The sequence below is a fragment of the Ovis canadensis genome, chromosome 17, assembly GCF_042477335.2.
Source record: "Ovis canadensis isolate MfBH-ARS-UI-01 breed Bighorn chromosome 17, ARS-UI_OviCan_v2, whole genome shotgun sequence".
In the NCBI taxonomy this organism is placed as follows: Eukaryota; Metazoa; Chordata; class Mammalia; order Artiodactyla; family Bovidae; genus Ovis; species Ovis canadensis.
Window position 1 is genome coordinate 81,797,982 of NC_091261.1, and position 21,504 is coordinate 81,819,485.

At 57.4% G+C, this 21,504-nt stretch overlaps 1 protein-coding gene across 5 annotated transcripts in view; it reads right to left on the reverse strand.

The window, feature by feature from the left end:
- The window catches only part of SPECC1L (sperm antigen with calponin homology and coiled-coil domains 1 like), an 86,471-nt gene that overhangs the window by 6,016 nt on the left and 58,951 nt on the right, over nt 1-21,504 (reverse strand). For all 5 annotated transcript variants that reach the window (XM_069558017.1, XM_069558018.1, XM_069558019.1 and 2 more), the window contains 2 exons: nt 20,145-20,301; nt 17,640-17,742 (listed from right to left, as the gene is read on the reverse strand). In XM_069558017.1, the coding sequence (XP_069414118.1) occupies nt 17,640-17,742; nt 20,145-20,301 (260 nt within the window). The remainder of the gene's footprint in view (nt 1-17,639; nt 17,743-20,144; nt 20,302-21,504) is intronic.

A 21,504-nucleotide genomic window follows, 5' to 3' on the forward strand; every position in this document is an offset into this window, starting at 1 on the left:
CGCCGCAGTCACCACCACGGCCAACCTGCCCCCGTGACCTCCCGGGGATCTCAGTACGCAGCCAGTGGGAGAAACCAGGATGGGAAGGAGGCCACCCCCCACAGCAGGGTCCCCGCGCTCCCACACACTGACGCGCGCTCCCCGCGGAGGCCCGGGTCACAGGACCCCTGCGGGATCCCTCCACCCAGTCCTGGGGGCGCAGCGCCCCAACCAGGAGCCAGGACACGGGCGGCCTGTGGGCAGCAGAGACGGAGTGCCTGACGACATGTCCAGCTCCACACAGGCGAGGCCGCGCCCCGGCCACTCACGAAGGCCTGGAGGAAGCACGCCCCACTTCCTGCCCAGCGACCAGCCAGGCTGGCAGAGCCGCCTACGTGCCTGGCCTCAGCGGCCACAGCAGACCCCAGCTCCGCAGGAAGTGGCTGGGCCCACGGTCAGGCAGCACCGGGTACGAGGCCTGCCAGAGCCTTCAAAGCCTGTGGACACAAGGGTCCCAGGGCACTGACCACCAACTTCTGTATCGAAATGACCAAAGCCCAGACCCCCACTGCGGCCCCTACGAGCCGGGGGCCCGACCAGCGACCCTGGGGAGGCAGCCAGGCCCTGAGACGGGGCGGGAGGCCACACCTGTGCTGCGTCTCACTGTCCGCCTTTTCACGTTTGGGGCGGAAAAGTCACACTACATGAACCGACACAGCCAGAGCACGGACAGCAGGGAGATGACGCTGCCCCTGGGGCTGAGAAACAAGGTGGGACATACCGGCCCCCGTCCGCGCTCAGAGCTCCTGGGTGTTTGGGCCGCGGGGACCTGCCCTGAGCGGACACGGGGAAGGGCCCACGGGCAGACAAACCAGGAGCCCAAGGGAGAGGGCGTGGGGGGAGTGCGGCAGACAGGGGCCCTCGACGCGGCAGGGCTGGGGCGCCACCTGCACGGCCTCGCGACCTGCACTGACTTCCTCAAGCCTTCTGACGGGGACTCGTCTTAGGAAACGGTTGTTAAGGGCAGAGGAGGGCCCGCCTGCACAGCCCGGCTCCTCCTCCTGGCAGGTCGACCCACCCCAGAAACACTGTAGCGCCCAAGCCCCGAAGCCTCGCCTTCTGAGGGGAACAGAGCAGCTCCTCCCGCTCACCACTCCGCCCTCCGAGGAGGAACGGTTCTCCCCTAAGACACACTCACACAATAATCATGAGCTGTAATTAACGACTGCACATCCTGGGGGGCTGTCTCTTCGGGGCTTTCCTGCTGTGAGAGATACGTCTAAGTCTGGACAAACACGAGGGGTCACTGGACGAGCCGAAGTGAAAGCTCACAAAGCCCTGAGCACAGACTCTCACAGGGTGCTCTGCCCACCCCAGGAGCATCGCCGGGCCCCGCGGGCAGCCGGCCTGCCTGTGCTGGGCCCCCGCTGCCGTCTCAGCTCCCACAGATCACCCGTGGTGCCGCTCCGCCCGCGGCCCTTGACCTCAGACGCAGCCTGTTCCCTGCAGCGGGCGGGACCCACCTCCGGTTCTGAGGGTCAAGAAGCTACACGAACAGTTTTATGTCAGAGGACATCATAACATGATGCCACTTGTCTGGCTTTTAATTAAGGGCCACAAACGCACCCCAGAACGTCACACGGTGGTGGCACAGACAGCCACACTCCACTCGCAATGCAGGAGACATGGGTTTGGTCCCTGGGTCAGGAAGGTCCCCCAGAGAAGGGCATGGCAGCCCACTCCAGGACCTGGCGGGCTATGTACAGTCCAGGGGTTGCAAAGAGCTGGACACACCTCAGCGACTGACACTTTCCTGTCTAAGGCAGTAAGGCAGAGGGCCTGAGCCTGTGGCTGGCCTCTGCAACACATAGCCTCCTCCAGCTCAGCCATCACAGTGGGTCTCCCGCCAACCACACTGCCTGGTGACAGGAGGCAGGACAGAGCCACAGACAAGCCCCTGCCCAGGGGCCTCCAGGCCTCAGCCCGGGCGGGGGGCAGCGTTTGGGGATGTTAGAGCCTCGGTGCAGACGGTGGGGAGGCAGGGCCCAAAGAGGGTGAGCTGGCAGGAGGCGGTTTCTGTGGCTCCCCCGTGACCCCCGAGTGACAGTCAGCAGAGGCCCCGCTGGCCCCGGAGAGGCAGCCCATGGTGCCCCGTGCACGTCTGCCCGGGCCCTTGGCCAGGCTCTGCTCCGGGTCAGGGGAGGGAGGGAGGCCCGCTCGTCACAATGTCCACGTCGGGACTCGTGTGTGAAGCGGAGGCGGGGCAGCCAGGACCCAGGCCCCTCACCAAGCCTCAGCACGGCTGGCCAGGCCTGTGCAGGTGCCCCCAGCCTGCCCGGCCCCAGGGAGCCAGTCGTCAGTTGGGCACAGCTCTCCAAGGTCTGGGGGCCCCAGCGTGTGGCCTGGAGGCAGGCCCACTCTCCGAAGACCAAAGCGGCTAGAAGTATGAGCGGCAGGACGCCCAGCATGGGGGCGTCGCCAGCCGGACCCCACTCGGGACGCCGCCCACTGGGGAGCCAGGCCAGGGTCGAGCGCGGGACAGGCGGCCGCCAAGGAGCCCGTCTGGGAAGAGGGCTCCCCGGGCCAGGCAGCTGGAAAGCTCCATCTGGCAACCGTGCTGTGCGCCGGCCCCACCCCACCGCCTGGACGGACAGACGGACTCAACCCCACAGCTCAGGGGCTTCTGCCCAACACCTGAGTCAGGGGAAGACCCAGCCAATTCACCCCCGGACAGCGTTGCAGGGCTAGCCTCCCCAAGCCCAGACACAGACGCTCCACTGGGTACACTGTCCGGCTCCTTCCAGACAGACAATGAAAGGAAAAAAGGCGATGTGCGAACCTTATTTGGATCTTAATTCAAGCAAATCAACTGTAAAGCTGACCAGGATTCAGCTGGGAACTCTGAAGTCTGTCCAGGCGTGTGTGCGGGCGCGCATTTAGTTGCTTGGTCGTGTCCAGCTCTTGTGGCCCACCAGGCTCCTCTGAGTATGCGATCCTCCAGGCACAAATACGGGAGTGGGTTGCCATACCCTTCTCCAGGGGATCTTCCTGACCAGGGATGGAACCCAGGCCTCCCACACTGTGGGCGGATTCTCTACCACCTGAGCCACAGGGATGGTGTCGACACGAGTGGCGATGTTGCGTGGAATCCTGGGGGTGCGGGGGTGACCAGGACACCTGGGCCTGGGCGTGTCCCCGAGGGTCATTTTACTGTCGCCACTGCTTCAGCGCGTCACTATCTGAAAATTTCCATGAGAAACAAACAAACATACAACTCAGCAGCAAACAATCCAACGGCACAAACGTGGAAAGGGGCAGAGGCCCTGAGCCAACACGCCGCCACGGCCGACGGGCCACGAGCAGCGCAGGAGAAGCAGCTGGACGCCACTGGTGACCCGGGAGCCCCAGGCCAGAACTGTCCTGCACCACCGCCTCCCCCGCCGGGCTGCACAGCGCCCTGAGAGATGGACCCCCAGAAGCTGGGGACGGCTGCACAGCGCCCTGAGAGCTGCACGCCCAGAAGCTGGGGACGGCTGCACAGCGCCCTGAGAGCTGGACCCCCAGAAGCTGGGGATGGCGAGGAGGAGCCAGAGCCCCATCCTAGCTGCTGCGGGGCAGGGAGATGACCCCTGGCCACGTACACAGAGCATCACCACAGGCCCCGGAAGGCCACGCCCAGACAGCATGGACACAAGCCCCCAGGGCAGTGTCCACAGCGGCACCAGAGCCGGAAGCGGAAGCGACACAATCGCCTGCCCAGCGGAACAGACGCGCGAGACAGGCACACCCACAGGACGGAGGGGGCACGCGCTGCTCACTGGATGCGCTTGGAAACGGCAGGCCCGACCCCAGGCAGCGGGCCAGGCTCTGCAGAGGCTGCTCCAGGGCTGGCTTAGGAGCACCCTGAAGGGAAGGAGGGAGAATCCAGGGGAAAAGGCCAGAGGATCCAGAGGCTTCAGCACAGAATGGGCTTTACAACACAAGTTTCATCTTCTGAACAGGAAGGCTGCTGAAAATAAGACACCACTTTACAAAGACAGAGAACAGAGAATGTACACCTGGGCTCATTCAAACACCTTACGTCTGAGAAACAGTCCAGGAAAGGGGGTGGCCCAGGGCTCAGCCGCCAGAGAAGAGCAGAGGCTCCGAGCGCAGCCCTGGGCCCGGCGGGGAGGCCAGGCCGCGCTCAGAACGCCGCGCCAGGAGGGGGCCTGCAAGCACCGGGGTCTCCTGTCTGACCAGGCCGCCCTCAGGGCCCCAAGGGAGGCGGCAACGCGGGGACAGAAGGGCTCAGCACACGCGCCTGGTCAGGAGCCCGCTTCACAGCCTCTGGCAGCGACCGCTGCTCTTTCTCCTACACCGACCAAGGGCGCCCCGTCCAGAGGGGCGTGGCTCCCGGGACCCTCGGGGGGCGGGGCGGCGCATCCTGCCTCGCCTGCGCCCTCCCGCGGGGCTCCCGCTCCCCGCCCCCCAGCCTGCTTTCAGCTTGCACACAGGTTGGTTTCTGGTGTAACAGGGGTCAGGACGCAGCCAGAGAGGCTGAGGGCCACGAGGAGGAGGTGGGGTCTGCAGGAGTCTGAACGCCGGGCCCACAAGTCTCAGTCTTCCGAAGGCGGCCTATCGCCCAGGAAAAGGCACCGCTGTAAGAGGCGTGGAAATGCTGTTTCAAAACGGATGTTGGAAGTTCCCTGAAGCAGGGCTCACGCTCCAGACAGCATGACCTCTCCCCTGCAGTGAGTGACCTCGCAATGCACACTCCACGGAGAAGGGTCCTGGATGTGTCATGAGGGAGCACGTGGAAAGACACCCAACATCACGGGCTCAAAGGCATCCGCAGAACCGAAACCAAACCACACACGCAGGACAGGCCAGGCCAGGTCAGGCCAGGACTGGACCGGACCGGACCGGACCGGACCAAGGCCGCCCGAGCCCCCCACCCCGCCCCGGGCCAAGACAGGACCGAGGCCACCCATGCCCCCTACCCCAGCCAGGACAGGACCGAGGCCGCCCGAGCCCCCCACCCCGCCCCGGGCCAGGACAGGGAGGGCCGGGGCCCACAGCCCTCTCAGACGACCACTTTCAGAGGCCTCCACACACGCCCACACAGACGGTCCAGGGGGCCTTTCCTCACAACAAGCGATGGCTGGAAACAGCCCCATGTCCACCAACAGCCGAACGGGGACACAGCCGTAAACCGACAAGTCTCCGGGAAAGGAGATGAATTACTGACACAGAACAATACAAACCAATCTCAGAACAATTACGCTCGATGAGAAAAGCCAGACCCTTCCCCCAGCTGCACACCGTGATTCCATTTACACAGAGTCAAGAGAGACGCAGGCGCTGCAGCGGCAGCAGCGCAGGGGCAGGGCGTTCTGAGGCGACAGGCATCTGTCTGGCGCGGGGACAGCCCCCCGGGCGTGTCCATGGGCGGAAGGTCAGCAGGCTGTAAGACAAGCACGTGCAGCAGGGGCGGTCACTACTGCCGAGGACACCGAGCCACCGCGCCCTGCCTCGCGCGGCGGTGGGGCTGCTGTCCTTCAAAAACGAGCAAATAAACTTGGAGAAAGAGATTAGATCTGTGGTCACCAGAGGTGGGGTGGGGGAGGGGAACCGGAGGGCAGAGGCCTGCAGTTTGGAGATAAACAGGTCCTAGGGACCCAACACCACCGTATGCTGTACATCAAAGTTGAGAGTAGGCCCTTACAGTTCTCTTCACGGAACACCTTTCTGCTCCGCACTATGTGAGATGAGGCTCGCTCGGCTTCCTGTGGTCACACTCCGTGTGCGCACAGTCGGACCATCAGGCCACACACCTGACGTTTATCTGTGCCGTGGTCAACCCCACCTCAGCACATCTGCTTAAAGCGCAAGAAGGCAGCCCAGACCACACCCAGAGTCAGATCCAGGCTCTACACGGCTCACAGCTTCCCACCTTTGCAGCCCGTCCCCAGGGTCTTGCATTTTGTGACTGAACACAGCCTAGTTGAACTGCAGCAGGGCCAGCCCTGGGCTGTGAGCTGACGGGCGCTGCCTACTGGCTGCTGGCGGGGCCCAGTGAGCCCGCAGGCACCCTGCATGCGTGGCAAGAGCCCCTCCCCTCTTCCCTGACCCAGGCTCTGCCCAGGCCCCTCTCACCTGGGGTCCGCGTCGCATGAGTAGTGTCTCCGCTTCCTTAAGAGACGGCCTAGACTCCTGAGAAGTGGCCTGGCGGTATTTCTGCCCTGAGTCCCCCTCAGAGCCTCGCTGCCCATCAGCGTGGGCTCCACGTCCCTCCCCTGCGCCAGGTCACAAGAGGCAAGGGGCCGTTACCTGTCCCCCTCTCAGGATGCCCACCCTGGCCACAGGGAGGTGTCCACCGACAGCCCCGGTTAGGGTCCACCCAGACGTGTGCGGGAGGGAGCTTCCGACAGAGCAGAGAACTGTGCCCCTTGCGTGCTACCGACAGGCACGCGTGAGCCACGTCAATGCCGGCGAGCCTGCGTCGCCCCCTCTTGGCTGGGTGACGGCCAGCCTGCTGTGCCCTGCACTGAAGAGCCCACTGGCAAGAAACCCAGCTCCCCTCCCAATGGCGCCTGGAGGTTAACCACCCTTCCCACAGCCGTGAAGCACCTCCACAAATAAGCGGCTTCCACCAATGGAGTGCTCACCCCAAACTTCCCGACGGACCTCAGGCTGCACTCACACGTGCGATGAAATTAACCTGTCAAACCTCGACTCCTCTGTGGCCTTCCACAGTTATGCTGGCCTCCTGCGCAAAGCCACTGAAGCACAGAGGAAAACAGGCTTCTCAGGATGGAAGGGAGTGAGGACCGTGCAAGCTGCTGGAGATGATACATAAAGATTATGTGACCCAGACAATTTAATGGTTCTGCTTTTAGCAAAAAAATTACGCAGCTCCTGAAAACGTTGCTTATCTGATTTCTCTCTTATTTCTCAGCATTCCTCATAGAATAAAAAGGCCTGCTTACTGGAAACCTCCTGGAGCCCAGGGCACTGCCTGGCGGGAAGACCCTGGGGCTGGGCGTCGGGAGACCCCAGGGCAAGCGCAGGGGCCGAATCATCACAATTCCCAGGGCCGTCTCAGGGGTGGCCTTCGCAGTGCGGGCTCCAATGGACACACGCACTCCTGAGACTTCGAGCTGACCGAGCGCTGGAGGCCAGGACGTCGGCCAGCCCCAGTGGCTGCTCTGTCTTCATGGAGTTCCATGGGAAGAGAGGAAGGCCGAGGGGCGGGACCCTGAGTCCTGGAGTCGAAGATCCCGCGGACCCCTCCTGCCGGAGGAGCCTCAGCAGGCGCGTCTGAGAGGCTCTGCCTGGCCGGGGGACAGTAACTCCTCCTGAGCACCCTTCTGAGTGTGCAGGCCCTGGAGGACACGCCTGGTTAGGAAAGCGGGAACTGGGGCTCAACCGGGGCTGCAGGGGCCCCCTGACCCGCGCAGGGTGCGGGAAACCCTAACTGCGTCATGGGGAATCTGGCTGAGCACTGTCACCTACCTCACACTAAAACGATGATCAAGCTAATTTATCAAAATGCTAACTAAGCAATCAATTTAAAAATTAGAGCCCTGACCTTTTCGGAAACACATGTTAGCAGCTGCCGTCAAACCACGGCTAAACGACAGAGCGCTGGAGGTGCGTGGCGGTTCTGGGAAAACCTGGTCTCCAGCTGCTGTGCTTGGCATGCAGAGTGCCCCTGGACACAGGGGCAGCCCACGCGCCCACCGCGCCGCGCCGAGCCCGGGCGGCAGAGCCTGCTGGGGCCGCGTGAGCCCCTGGCCCAGCCGCCGCGCCGGGCCAAGACGGCAAGTCACCAGGTCAGGACGGTCAGACCAGCGGTTTCCACCGCTTCACCGGCGGGAGCTTGTGAGTGTGTGTGAGTCCACGTAAAGAACGGGTGGGACCACAAGTCTGGCCGCTCGCTTCCCTTTGTTCAAGCATTTTAAACCCTGGGGCACGGTGATATTTACAAACAATGAGAGCTTTCTGTATGGGAACCCAGTTTCCAAGCAAACTGACAATGTACAATAAAAAAAGTTCAGACTTCCAACCTCCATTTGATTCAGATCAAGCCCTTATCTGCAGCCTGCACCTTTCGGAGTTTCACCTCTGGGAAGCCACTCCTGTGACATAAGCCTCCAGATATAGCAGAGGAAACTGAACCAACGCTGAGCCTGGCCCAGGAGCCTCTCAACTACAGAAGCCCCAGCCTTCCCAGCCTCCCGCCCTGAGTCACTGGAGATGAGGCTAGGATGGCGGGGAGCGGAGGGGAGAGGATGGCGCAGGGACGCTCGCTGCGTCTCCCAGGGACCCAGGGCCTCCCACAGAGCAAGGACAGGCGTGGGAAGGGGCGCGCCTCTCCCTCCCTGCCCCCCCCACTCCCCTCCCCCATCAGCCCCCAGCATGGGGTGACCAACACACACCACAGGGAACCTGGGCCTCTGGGGCCAGCCTCGAGCAGCAGAGCTGTCTTTGCAGCTCCCAGCTGTGGAGTAGAGCCTGGAGCGGGTGTCTCTGTACAGAACCAGGGGGGCACGAACAGGGCCTGGGCGGGGGGCACCAGCAGAGGCTGGGGGCAGCTCCATGCAGGGCCCGGGGGCGGGGGCACAAACAGGGCCTGGGGGCTGTGCGGGCCGACGCCAGCTTGCTCCGAGTGAACGCACGCAGCCGTGAAGGAACTTCCTTTTCCTACTTTGCGAATGATTGTACACTGCTTCAAAGGAAGTCAGGAAGGCCTGGCTATTTTTATCTGTCCATTCGTTCTCACTCTGCTGACTGCCCTCAATCCACAGGGACACACAATTCTGGGAGAATCTGCTACTTCTTAGTGAAAAACAGTTGGGAATAAAGAAGAACCCAAAAGGAAGCACGCTGGGAGACCGTCCCTGTGGTGAGGCAGCGGCCGACAAACCCTCTCCTGAAAAACAACATGGGCCTGAACACACTGGTCAAAAATAACCGCTTCAGGGCTCTGGAGAGCTGACTGATCTCCCGGAAATAAATTAAGGAAATAAATTAAGACTATTATTCAGGAAAAGGGACTAAAATGTCAGGGAAGCACAGAAAGCAGGCAGCCGCCCCTCCAGAAGTCACCTTCATTACTTTCTTCTCTCAGGCTTTTTAAAACAGCGTCACTGCACACAGGAGCTCACTGCAGCGCCACACTGCTGGGTGGACAACACGAATCTAACACCCAGGACAACGGAGGACAAAGAAAGGGGACGGGGCCGCACTGCAGCAAGCCTGCAACAGTTTACCAAGTTGAGTCAGAAAAACCTTAGGTAAGCAGTGGCAAGATATATTTTGTAATCTCTAGAGCAACTGTTAGGAAAATCACTTAAAATAGTGACATGGCAACACTTGGTTCTGCGCGCCCTATCAGAAACACCCTAGAAAGACATACGCCGCACTAACTGCAGTCCAAAGGGAGCCGGGCTGGGGCTGTCGGCCAGAGAGGACTCAGGGCAGAGAGGGGCGGCAGGGATGAAGGCCGCTTCATGGCAGAGGGGAGTTCCTCCATCCTCAACATCTACGTACCAAGTAACGGTTTCAGCACACACAGAGCAAACACCCTCAGCCCTGCACGGAGACACGGAAAGCCCGCAAGTTTTTCGCCGCCCCTCACTCAGCAGCTGACAGAGCCAGAGGACGCGGATCGCACTCAACCACCGGCTCTAACTGGCCTCCGACAGCAGCAGAACAGCCTTTAAAAACTACACACCATGTCCTGGGCCACAAAATGAGTCTCGAAAAATCTGAGAGCGACTCAAGTTACAGAGAGTGCATTCTCTGACCACAATGCAATTAAGGTAGAAATCGATAACACAGAGCTCTCTGGAAAATCCTTAAGTGCTCGGGAACTAGCACACATTGGTATTTTATGTTTAAATAACATTTGCCTTTTGCACAGAACAGAGGTTCTTAGCAGAGTCTGATCTGAGAATCTGTCAGTAACACACAGAAGTCCACACAGAACTTTAATTACTGACTTGCAGCTCACAAGCTTCCTGAGACAGGGATTGCCTTTCTACTTCTTGATTCCTGTTTCAATGCCCAGCACACGACTTGGCACAGGGCTTAGTATGTATCTGATAACTTAATTTTATATTGGGAAATATTGCTAGAAGGCAAGTAAAGCATAGCACACATCCCTGTTAAACCATTCAAGTCCATCAATTCTGATTCCGCTAACCTCCACTCAGAAATGCAGTGTCTTACCTTCTTCGGTCCAAGTGCTAATGAGCAAATCCTTCGATAAAACTGTGTATCCTTACTGTTTGAGATTAAATTACCTCGGGCAGAACTAAAAGCTTCTGCTCATTTATTAAAACTATTCTGTAGTAGATTAAGTGATTTCATTATCCTCTGGATTAACTAATCCATCTCCAGGCCTGGCATTTTATCAGAAAACAATGAGATTTCAAAGTAAAGCTCTCTTAAATTACCCTTGAGCCGCTCACTTCATTCTGTTCAATTAGGTGTTCCAAGAGCGAGACGACAATGGTGCGAGAGAAGCTGTTAAGTGTGAACTTTAGGCCAAAGCGGGGCACACTGAGAGGGCGCGCTGTCCCCGGCGCCCGGCTCCTCTGCTGCGGTCAGCTCACACCCAGTCCCTAAAGAGACACAGAGCCCTGGGCCCGCCGACTCCAAGCAGCCAAGCACCCGGGCGATGGTGGAGGGTGGGGGGTAACCGCCTCTCTCTGTGAGCACTAAGGAATTAACTGTGGACTTAAATTAGCTTTAAAACACAATTGTCTACAAGCTGAGGTGCTGACTAGAATAGAAAAAGAAAAGAATCTGTAAAGCAATGGTTCAGAAGCACCTTCAGGGAGTCATTTATCCCAGTCCCTGGGGGTGGGGGTTGGGGGGCTCAGACCCGCGTCTGCAAACGTGACAGCAAGCCACCCCCCCCCAACGCTGATATTCCCATATTTAAAAACTTCAGTGAACAGCTGGTGGCAGGTGTAGCTTAACAGAGGAAAATGTGTTAGATAAAAGGAAAACTCACAAGGGCTTGCAGTGTAATGGACAGTTAATGAAATTACAGCGACGAGCATGGTCACCGCAGGACGCCTCTCAGGAGGGTGAGCGGAAGGCGAGCTAAGTGTCGGCTGGGGAGGCTGCCCCAGCTAACTGGCCAGCGCCCACGACGGACAGCAGGCCCGCTCACAGGCCAGTCGGGACCTGAGGGGGAGCGCGTGCTGCCGGTCACGTATCAGCCCCGCTGCTGCCGGCTGCGGGACCCGGCCACCGCAGGGTGGGTCTCACGCGGCGGGCGTCAGGGAGGGGACGCTCATCAGTACCTACGGTCAGATAAAGAAAGGGCTCTGGCACGTCCGACATGGCTCTCGACAAATTAGGAGCTCTATCAGATACATCTCTCAGCTTAAAAAGATTATGCATACAAAATTATATCCAATTTTAACTCACAGACCTTGAAAATAAAACAACCAGCATCCTACCTTATTTTTAAACAGCAAAACAGATATTAGTTTCACAGGAAACGAAAGCCAGACAGAGAGAAAAGCCGTATGCAGACACCATTGCAGAAGTCTGCACAGGAAGCGAGGGAAACACGTCTGCAGCACAGACTGTCCAGTGTAGAAAAGGGCTTCACTTTCTGTACAGTGACCCATTTTGCTTTGCATTGTATTTCCTCTTGCATTTTAAGTACGCAGGAAATGAAAAAAAAATAAAATTATTAATGGAGGATTTTAACAAAGTGATTTGCTTTTTTTTAAACCTAAGGCAATGTACCTTAAAATCACAGAATCAGAGAATTTAAGTGGGAAGGAAGCAAGAGCCATTAGTTAAGTCACTGATTTAATGCTTGAATGATCTCAATCAACTTGGTTACTTAAAATTTTAAACAACTTGATATATGGCAAAGTTCCATAATCTAGGGGGAGGTACTTTCTAATTATTTCAAATTAGTCCATTTATGTAATGGTCTAGAAAAATTTAAAGCTCATGTTACAAGATGACAAAGTAACAGAAAAATAATACTTTAAATCTATTAAACGTAGCAAATGCTAGAATGTGTACACTTCCTCACTTAAGCCTCCATTTTACAGGAATGGAGTTTAGGAGGAAAACAGAGGCCCAGAGAGGCTAAGTAATTTGCAAAAGGTCACACAGTAACAGGCAGAGCTAACAGGCAAACTTTACCTGACCCTGAAGTCCAAGGTCTTTATCACTAGTCTATGTGTGACTATCACGACATGGTCTACGGGTCAAGCGCAATGCCTATAGGAACGCAGAGTCCAGAGTCTCACTAAGCGTCTCTCGAATTACAGATGTTGAGGGTTGGTTCTCAGGAATCTGCGCTTTCCCCATAGTCTTCACAGGCTTTACAGGCAAGCTTGAGGACTGCTATTCTAAAAATGAACCTCGAACGTCTCCCACGACATTCGATATAGTTCAGACAGCCACTGAGCTCTGCCGTGTGCAGGGCCTTCCACTGGATGCTGGAAGGCACAGACAGGCCCTTCTAAGGAGCTCAGAGTCTGGAAAGGAGCCACACACACTGGCACTTCAGTGCCCTCAGGACTTGGCAGGCAGGGTTCTATTAACTGGGGAAAACGAACTATAGATACAGAGAGCCCCCCAAACGTGCCCTGAAATGCAGAGAAGCGCCCGGCCTGGACTGGATGAATGAGACAAGGAAGCGTGAGCCCCAGGGGTGCTGGGCTGGGCCCCCACAGGGATGACCCCTCGTGGGGCGGGGCAGGGCAGAAGCAAGGTCGCACAGATGCTGCCTTTGAAGCGGCAGGGGTGGATGCTCCCCAGATGGAGGGGGCGCAGTGAGAGGGTGGGGGTTCAGGGGCTGAGGTGAGGCGGTGGAGGAGCCGACCAGACTACACAGAGGCCAGGTCAACCACCAGAAGCCTTGCTCTCCACACCAAGGATTCGGGGCTTTAACCAAATGGCAGAGGGGAAGCAGCTGACAGGGAAATACCCAGATGGCGACTTCAAACCGTTTTGGCAGCGAAGAAGCTGGACAGGAGGATGAGAAAATCACTCATGTCCACGCAAAGCCTCAGCGTCATATGTAACGCCCACAACCACCAAACGCCGTCAGCAGGAGACGGATGGGACGACCGCAGGCGGTCCACAGGGCGCAACACAGTGCGGCCGCAGGAGTGGCCCACGGAGGCTCGCACGCCACGGGCGAACCGCGGAAGCGTGGCCCCGAGGAGAGCGGCAGCCACGGACGCCCACGCGCTGCCCAGCTGCAGCGCCTCGACCCACCCGGGGCACGCCGGCAGAGGCAGCAGGCAGACCCGCGGGGCCCACGCCAAGCGGGGAGTGGCTGCTGGCGGGCTCGAGACCTCCGTTCAGCCTGATGGAAATGCTGTGAAAGCGACTGCGGTGATGGGCGCACAGCTCTGTGCACACGCAAGGCACAACTGTAAGTGGGTGAAGCGCATCTCCCGGCAAGTATAGCTCGATACAAATCGACATAAGGGAAGAAACATGGGAGGCTGGGCAACGCGGACTTATGCTCAAGGTCTTGGTCCGAGACCCAGCTGGGAGCCGGGATGCTGGCGTCCCCGCGGCCCGGCCCGCTGCCTGGTGCAGGACTGACTTCTCTCTCACTTAGCGTGATGTTCCCAAGGTTCCCCCGTGTCGTTTCACGGAGCACATCCCGCAATCCATCGAAGAAAGGATCCCGCCATTTGCTCAGGTTCCAGTTTCCTGCCCAGTGCGTTGTCGTGTCCAGCAAACAAATCTTGTGCCCACTGGTTAACTGCCTTGTAAGCATCACACTGGTTTCAAGATTTGTACTTTATGTCTGTTAACTTCAGGTGTGCAGCAAAGTGACTCAATCACACACACACAGGTGTACACATTCTTTTCCAAAGTATTTTCCATCCGGATGGCCAGTGTTGCACGGAGTCTGCTGCACAGGAAGGCGGGCGCTGTTGCTCGTCTGCTGTGAACGCTGGTGTGTGCTGCCCCGGACCCCCGCCTCCCTGGTGGCCAGCAGCGCCTTCTCTGAGTCTGTGAGTCCGTCTCTCGTCTTGTGGTGAGCGCACTGTGTTACTGTGTGAGATTCCGCATACAAGCGATGCCATATCTGTCTTTTCCTGGCTTACTAAGTACGCTAATCCCCAGGTCCACCCAGGCTGCCGCGAATGGCATCATTTCATCGGTGCTGACGGCGGGTAGCACCGTCGTGTACAGACACTGCCTCCTCCTCGCCCACGCATCTGCTGACGGGCGTCTAGGCTGCCTCCGTGTCTCGGCAACTGTACACAGCGCTGCAGTGCACACCGGGGCACGCGTGGCCTTCTGAGCCACATTCTTCTCCAGAGGCGTGTGGGACCTTGGCCAGTGACCACACCTGTGTCCCGTGCAGCGGGAGTGCAGAGCCTCAGCCACTGGACTGCTCGGGGGTTCCCCCGGATGTTATTCCTCATGATGCTACTCTCGGAGAAGGCAGCGGCACCCCACTCAGCGCTCTCGCCTGGAAAATCCCATGGACGGAGGAGCCCGGAAGGCTGCAGTCCATGGGGTTGCTGAGGGTCGGACACGACTGAGCAACTTCACTTTCACTTTCACGCATTGGAGAAGGCAGCGGCACCCCACTCCAGTGTTCTTGCCTGGAGAATCCCAGGGACAGGGGAGCCTGGTGGGCTGCCGTCTCTGGGGTCGGACACGACTGAAGCAACTTAGCAGCAGCAGCAACTTTATGCTACTATAAATGGAAATTCTGAAGTTCATTTTCAGTTTTCACTGCTAGTATAGAGAAACGCAGATAATGTTTACACGAGTGCAAGGTCATCAAACCAGTCATTCCTAAAGGAAATCAGTCTTCAACATTCACTGGAAGGACGGATGCTGAAGCTGAAACTCCAATACTCTGACCACCTAATGTGAAGAACCGACTCATCTGAAAAGACCCTGACGCTGGGGAAGATTGAAGGCGGGAGGAGAAGGGGACAGCAGAGGATAAGACGGTTGCATGGCATCACAGACCCAATAGATGTGAGTTTGAGTGAACTGCGGGAGTTGGTGATGGACAGGGAGGCCTGGCGTGCTGCAGTCCATGGGGTCACAGAGTCAGACACAGCTGAGCGACTGAAGCGCACCCTCTGTCTGCGGAATCTGTTCCCTGGCTCCACCAGCGTTTCTGTGAACCCTAGCGGTCTGCTACGTGGCCTTCAGGTCCCCTGCAGACACACAGGTTTGCCTCTGCCTTTCCAATGCCTTTTCTCCCTTCCTCACACCCCGCAGTGAACCTCGAGTAGAGACGGTGAGGAGGCACCCTTCCTGCTCAGGCTCACCAGCAGGCGAGTGTGTGTATTCAACGGTGTCTCCCTTGGGCAGCTGGAGGCAGCACCCTTCTAGAACAGGCTTGGTGTGTTCATCATGAATGGGTTTTCCCTTTTATTCCATGACAGAGTGTCTTCCTTTTACTTTTCCTGTGTTGAGCCAGCTTTGCACTCCTGGGATAAATCAAGCTCAGTCACGGCTCACAAGTCCTGCTATCTGCTGCTGGATTCGGTCAGTATTTCATTAAGGATTTCTGCATAAGAAATATTGGTCTCCAATTTTCATTACTTGTGATGTCTTTCTCTGGCTTTGTTAATCACGGTAATACTGGCCTCACAGAATGAACGAGGACATGTTCTCCATTCTATTTTTGGAAGAGTCTGACAAAGTCGGCTGTTAATTCTCTGTAAACGTTTGGTAAAATCTGCCAGGGAAGCCCTATGGCCCTGGGCTTTTCTTTGTTGAAACTGTTTTCATTACTAATTCTGTTTCTTTAGTTGCGATAGGTCTGTTCAGGATTTCTTTCTTCTTGAGCCGGCTTTTTATAGCTTGTATACTGCAAGGAATCAGAATCATCGAGGTTAAATAATTCGCTGGTGTACTGTTCACAGTATTCCCTTTAATCCTTTTCATTTCTATAAGGTCACTTAGTAAAGTCCTTGTTTTTATTCCAGATTCTAGTAATTTCAGCCTCCTCTTTTTCTTTGTCAATCTAGGCAAAGGTCTGTATATGTGCTGATCTTGTCAAAGAAGCAACTGCTGGTGTCAATTATCTCCTCTGCGGATTCGATTTGTGATTTCTGCTCTAATCTTTTTGTTTCCTTCCTCTGACTGCTTTAGGCTGAGTCTGTTCTTCCTTTTCTGCTTTCTTCAGGTAGAAGGTTAGATCACTGATTTGAGATTTTTCTTCTAAAGGTTGGTGTTCACAGCTAGAAATTCCCTAGGAGCTCCTTTTCAGCATCTCCCACACTTTTGTTACGTCATGTTGTGAATATTTCTTCCGCTATTAATTTCTAACTTCATTCAACTGTGATCAGAAAAGATACTTTGTATAATCTCAACGGTTTAAAATTTACCAACATCTGTTTTATTGCTCAGCACACGGGCCCGAGAAGAGTGTGCATTTTGCTGCTGATGGGCAGTTTGTGCGAGACGGCTCACAGCCTGATCAGCACAGTTTATGAGTGCTGACTGTGGTCTGGGTCCTGTGTCCGTGGCTAGGCTTTCCTGTCAGGCTGTACCCCAGTCACTCACCGCTCTGCTTCTTCTGCTGAACGGCTGTTTTATAAGCGGACAGTCCAGTGCCGCCGAGTACATTCATTCACACTGTTGTACAACCATCACCAGCCTCCGTTTCTAGAACGTTCTTCACGCATGACGGCAACTCTGCTCTCTAAACGATGACTGCCGTGACACCAGGCCCCTGGGAACCACCACTCTACTTTCAGTCACCACGAATCTGTTTTGGGGACTTCATATAAGGGGAATCAGCTAAGATTTGTACTCCTGACTTCAGCATAACGTCTCGGAAGAACCCTCAACGCCCATGGACAGGTGAGTGCATGAAGACGCAGGGTACAAACACACGACGGACTACTACTCAGCCACAGAAAAGAATGAAATGACGTCATTTGTAGCAAAGTGGACGGACACAGAGATTGTCGTATTAAGTGAAGAAAGCCAGCGAAAGACACATACATGCTATCACTATGGGTGGAATCTAAAAAAATGGTACAAATGAGCTCATTTACGAAACAGAAGCAGACTAACAGACGTAGAAAACAAACGTATGGTCAGCAGAGAGGACAGTGGTGGAGGGGATAAAAGGAGCGTGGGATCAGCAGACGCAAGCCACTGTGTGTAAGCCAGAGGGACAGCAACGCCCTGCTGCCCAGCGAGGGGAGCCACGCGCAGCGCCGGGTCGGGGCCTGTGATGGAGAAGAGCCGCACGAGTCCCAGGGTCACTCTGCTGCCCGCCTGAAACTAACGCATCACAAACCAGTCATACTTCAGCTTCTACAGACAGGCTAATAACACCAGAGAGAGGCTGACAGAGGGCCAGGGGGGCAGGCTGCAGAAGAGCCCGGCTGAGAGCTGGCCTGGGCGCAGAGCCTGCACGGGGGAAGGGGAAACGCTCAGAGACACAGCTCAGCGCAGCGAAAACCGTAAGCGAGAGAAGCAACAGCTTCATTTACAGAGAGATATATTTTCACTCTTAGTCCCGTGAGGCCTCCACAGAGCACTCAACCAGGACTTAGGTAAGAAATGCTACGGCAGCTGAACGGGGGCAGCGTGGCGGTCCACCGCTTCAGACGGGAAGGCTCGCGCTGCTCAGCGGTCCACACCGGCAGTGGCTCCCCTGGACGGAAGGACACGGTTACCTGATAGCCCTCGGTTTTCTTCTGACACCACTTCAGCAAGGCGTTCCTCTTGGACCCCCCATATTCTCTCGCCAAGGCGGACAGAGGATCCTTCCTTTCTTCCCTGGGAAGTGGAGAGAAGAAACATTTCAACTCGTGTTCCTCATCAGAGCGCCCTTCCAAGCCAGAAAGCCAACAGAACAGAACGGAGCACCTCAACAGAGCAAATGCTCCTGGGAGGCGGGCAGCGGCCAGAGGCACCTGCACGCGTCCGACTCCTGCCAACCTCTACGGGTCCCACAGACCCACCGCTTTCGGGGCTCAGCCGCCTGAAGGGAGGCCCTGCCGGCACCCACAGGGATGCCGTGCGCAGGGCCGGCGCGATGCGGCCTGGGACGCTCGGAGCACAGCGGCCACGCCAGCAGCGAGCGAGGGCCGCACGGCTCCTTCCCCTTGGGCCTCGGCCTTCCTTGCCGTTACGTTTCACCTCACGCAATGTCTACGTCCTCGGTCGCTTCACCTTCTTTTTAAAGCACTGACTATAATCACAAAGGACAGGGTTAGCCCAGGCGGAGGATCGCTCCTGCCTTCAGAGAGCACACAGCTGGGGAAGCAGACAGGACAGGGGAGCAGCGAGCGGGAACACCCCCCCCAGCACGTCGCCCAGCCTTGCCTGCTAAGTTGCACATTCTTCATTGACTCAAAGTAATTAGCATCTTCCCTTGCATAAAAACAGAGTTCTTCTGTAAACTCACTCACTCGCACCCCCTTGCGAGGCTCGACCATGTCAGGCCACGTGCAGGCGCTGGGCGGCGGGCAACACGGGCCCACCCCTCAGGGAACATCATCGTGCCGTGTGGGGCAGACACACGCTGGAGCTGGGGGAGGGCTCAGCCACCACCCAGGGGTCATCCACGAAGATTCCATGTGGGGTACTTCAGGGCACTGTCACCTGCTTGGGGGCAGAATAACATCCTGCCCCAGATCCGACACTGAATCTAAAGAGACTGTGGCCAGCGTGGCAATGGAGCAAGGGAGACCCGAACCCAACCAGTCCAGCACCAATCCCTCCTTCCAGGGACCACTCCAGGGGCAGGACAGAACGCAGAAGCCTGCCGAGAGCGGGGCTCTGCAGAACAAGCCGTCCCTGGCCAGCAGAGCCCTCTGCACAGCTGGTCTGATTTCCAGCGATGACTGTGCAAGGAAAACAGATTCCAGCCCCACAACCGCACATCCAACAGGCCAGCCCGTGTCCCAGATGTCACAGGCGGCGCGGGACCCTTCTGCTCGTATTCACCCTACAGAGGATGACAGGACATCAGAGCACGCCCGAAGAACGAAGCTCTTCCGGTTGAGAGGTGTGTTGAAATAGCACCAATCTTTGTTTATTTTAGAACCGAAAGTAAAATACAAAAGTATTCCAACCTGCAGTCAGACCCCTGTCTCAAAGAGCACTTTCACGCATGCGCTGGCTCACCATACTCCTGTCCTAGCTGAAAGCGCTCAGAGGTTTCTCACAACAGCACCGAACACAGGAAACGAGAATGAAGATAAAGGTGAGATGCGAACCAAACAAAAGAGCAAGCCAAGAGGAAACAAAACTGTCACAACCACCGTGAGAGGCCGAGTCTAGCTCCCACACGTCCTGCTAGAGAGACAGCCTGGAGCAGCCCCGAAGCCCAGCGCAGCCCACGGGCACTGGGGGCCGCAGAATGGGGCCTCCGAGGGGGAGGCGCGTCTCCTGTCACTACTGCCGGGCAAGGAAGCCAGGGCCAGGAGCGGTCCTGGGCAGGCGCACGGCTTCTCGCAGAAGGGCCAGGAACAGGGGGCGCCCCCGCCTGGGGCGCTAGACACAGCCCAGGTGGACAGCGCTCGCCTCGCTCGGCCGGAGAGGTGGGTGCCACCGCTGCTCACTGCGCCTGGGGCCGCTCTCCTAAGAGGCCGGTCCCTGAGAGGCAGGGCGCTAAACCTGAGTATAATCTGAGTCTGAGAGCCCAGACAGTCCACTTTTATTCAGACCCGTAGGTCAATAAACAGGAAAGGTCCAAAACCACTGCCGCCCCCTTCGGGTTCCGCCTGCGTACGCACTGAGCCTCGGGGCCTGCCAGCGCCCGCCCTCCTCCCTGCCCTCGGCCCTCAGCTGCCCGAGGCCCCTGCCTCCAGCCTCCTCGCTCTCCACTCACAGGCGGCGTTCCAACGTCACTGAGCTCACTTTTGCACTCAGCTGTTTGCTACTTTAAAAAAGCAAAACTGGAAAACAAAAAAAGAGAGGAAAACCCACAAAAAAACCCAAAAGTAACACCAGCTGCTTGGGGGAAGCAATTCTCTCTGTAACTCTGTTTTATTTCTGCACCTTCTGTCATCTTTCTCCACTCTGGGCATAGAAGAGTGGATCAGAAAACATGCAACCCACAAAGAGAGAACACACACCAGGGCTCGAACCCCACTATTTCACAGCCCGATCATCCACTCTCAAAAGGCCCGGGCCGGCCCGGGGGCAGTGCCCCCGCAGGACGCGCCCTCTACCTGATGCGGCTCCGGGCGGTGGGGGTCACGGAGGCTGTGGGCGAGGAGGAGAGCGACAGCTGCGGCGAGGTGGCCCCCATGGCCATGAGCGCGGCGGGCGATGCACCCTCAGGAGCGGATACGTCACGCTTCATCTCCTCGCTGCTTCGTCTGGACACTGCAGGTCAGAGCAGAAGCAGTTTAAACTGAGCTCGAGACTCTCATTCAGCAGGTCCCCCACAGAGCAGAAACCGCCGTGTGTGCGTTCCTCGCCCCGTCGTGTCTGACCCTGTGCCCCCAGGGACTGCAGCCCACCAGGCTCCTCGGTCCTGGCATTCTCCAGGCAAGAGTACTGGAGCGGGCTGCCATTCCCTGATTCAGGGATCAGACTCGGGTCCTACGCACATTGCAGGCTGACTCTTGACCTTCTGAGCCACAGGGGAAGGCCAGAAACTGCCAAGCAGGGGGGACTAACACTGTCTTTATCCGACTGATAACGTGAAAGGACTTTAGTTTTTTCGCTTCAAAAAAACCGTAGAAAAGGGACAGCTGTTGAAGTGTGCAGAGAAGCCCGCATCCCAGCACACACCTGGCCCACAGTGAGTCCCACCAAACCTGGTTCAGTCACAAACACGACCCAGCCAAAGCAACACTTGCTTTCAACTACAAGCAACAAAACCCTCCTGAACTTGGCCAAAAGCACTGAGGCGACGGAAAGGAAAGACAGGGGCCTCGCGTGATTTGGGGTCAAGCCAAAGTTCAGAAAAACAGGAATCAGTGAGACGAAACAGCAGAAGATGTCATGTCCAGTCAACTACCGAGAAGTAAGGAGCGTCAGGAAAGTCCTACTTGGAGAGTCCGACCGAGCTGCACGCGCCGTGCTGGCCGTAGAGAGCCCTGCAAACTGGAGGTGGAAGCAGCCCTGACAACGGGTCCGCAGGGGCGGTGGCTTTCCGTCCACAAGGCGCAGGGGACCAGCGGGTGCTCACAGCGCCGGGTTGCGCACATGAGCCGTGAGACACGAGGCCAGGCCCTGACCCTGGATGGGCCTCCGCAGCAGGCGCCGGCGTGGGAGCGCTGCAGCACCAGCCCGGGCTGGCTGGGACGCAGGCCTGCCAGCACCTGTCACCCCCCCCCCCCTGCCATATGGCCGGCTAGCACCTCCTGGCAGTGGAGGGCCTGCACCTCTGCGTCGGCTCAGTGATGGGCTCCAAGGCCTGGAGGAGACGTGCTTTCTACGACAAGGTCTTAGGAAAAGGATGCGCTTGAGCGTCCGACATAGTCTCATAACCATGCTGCCTTTTCCTTCCACTGTCAAATCTCTGTATAAATCTGCAGTTTCTTTCGAGCGCTGTGCTAGGAAACTGGATGAGAAGCCGTC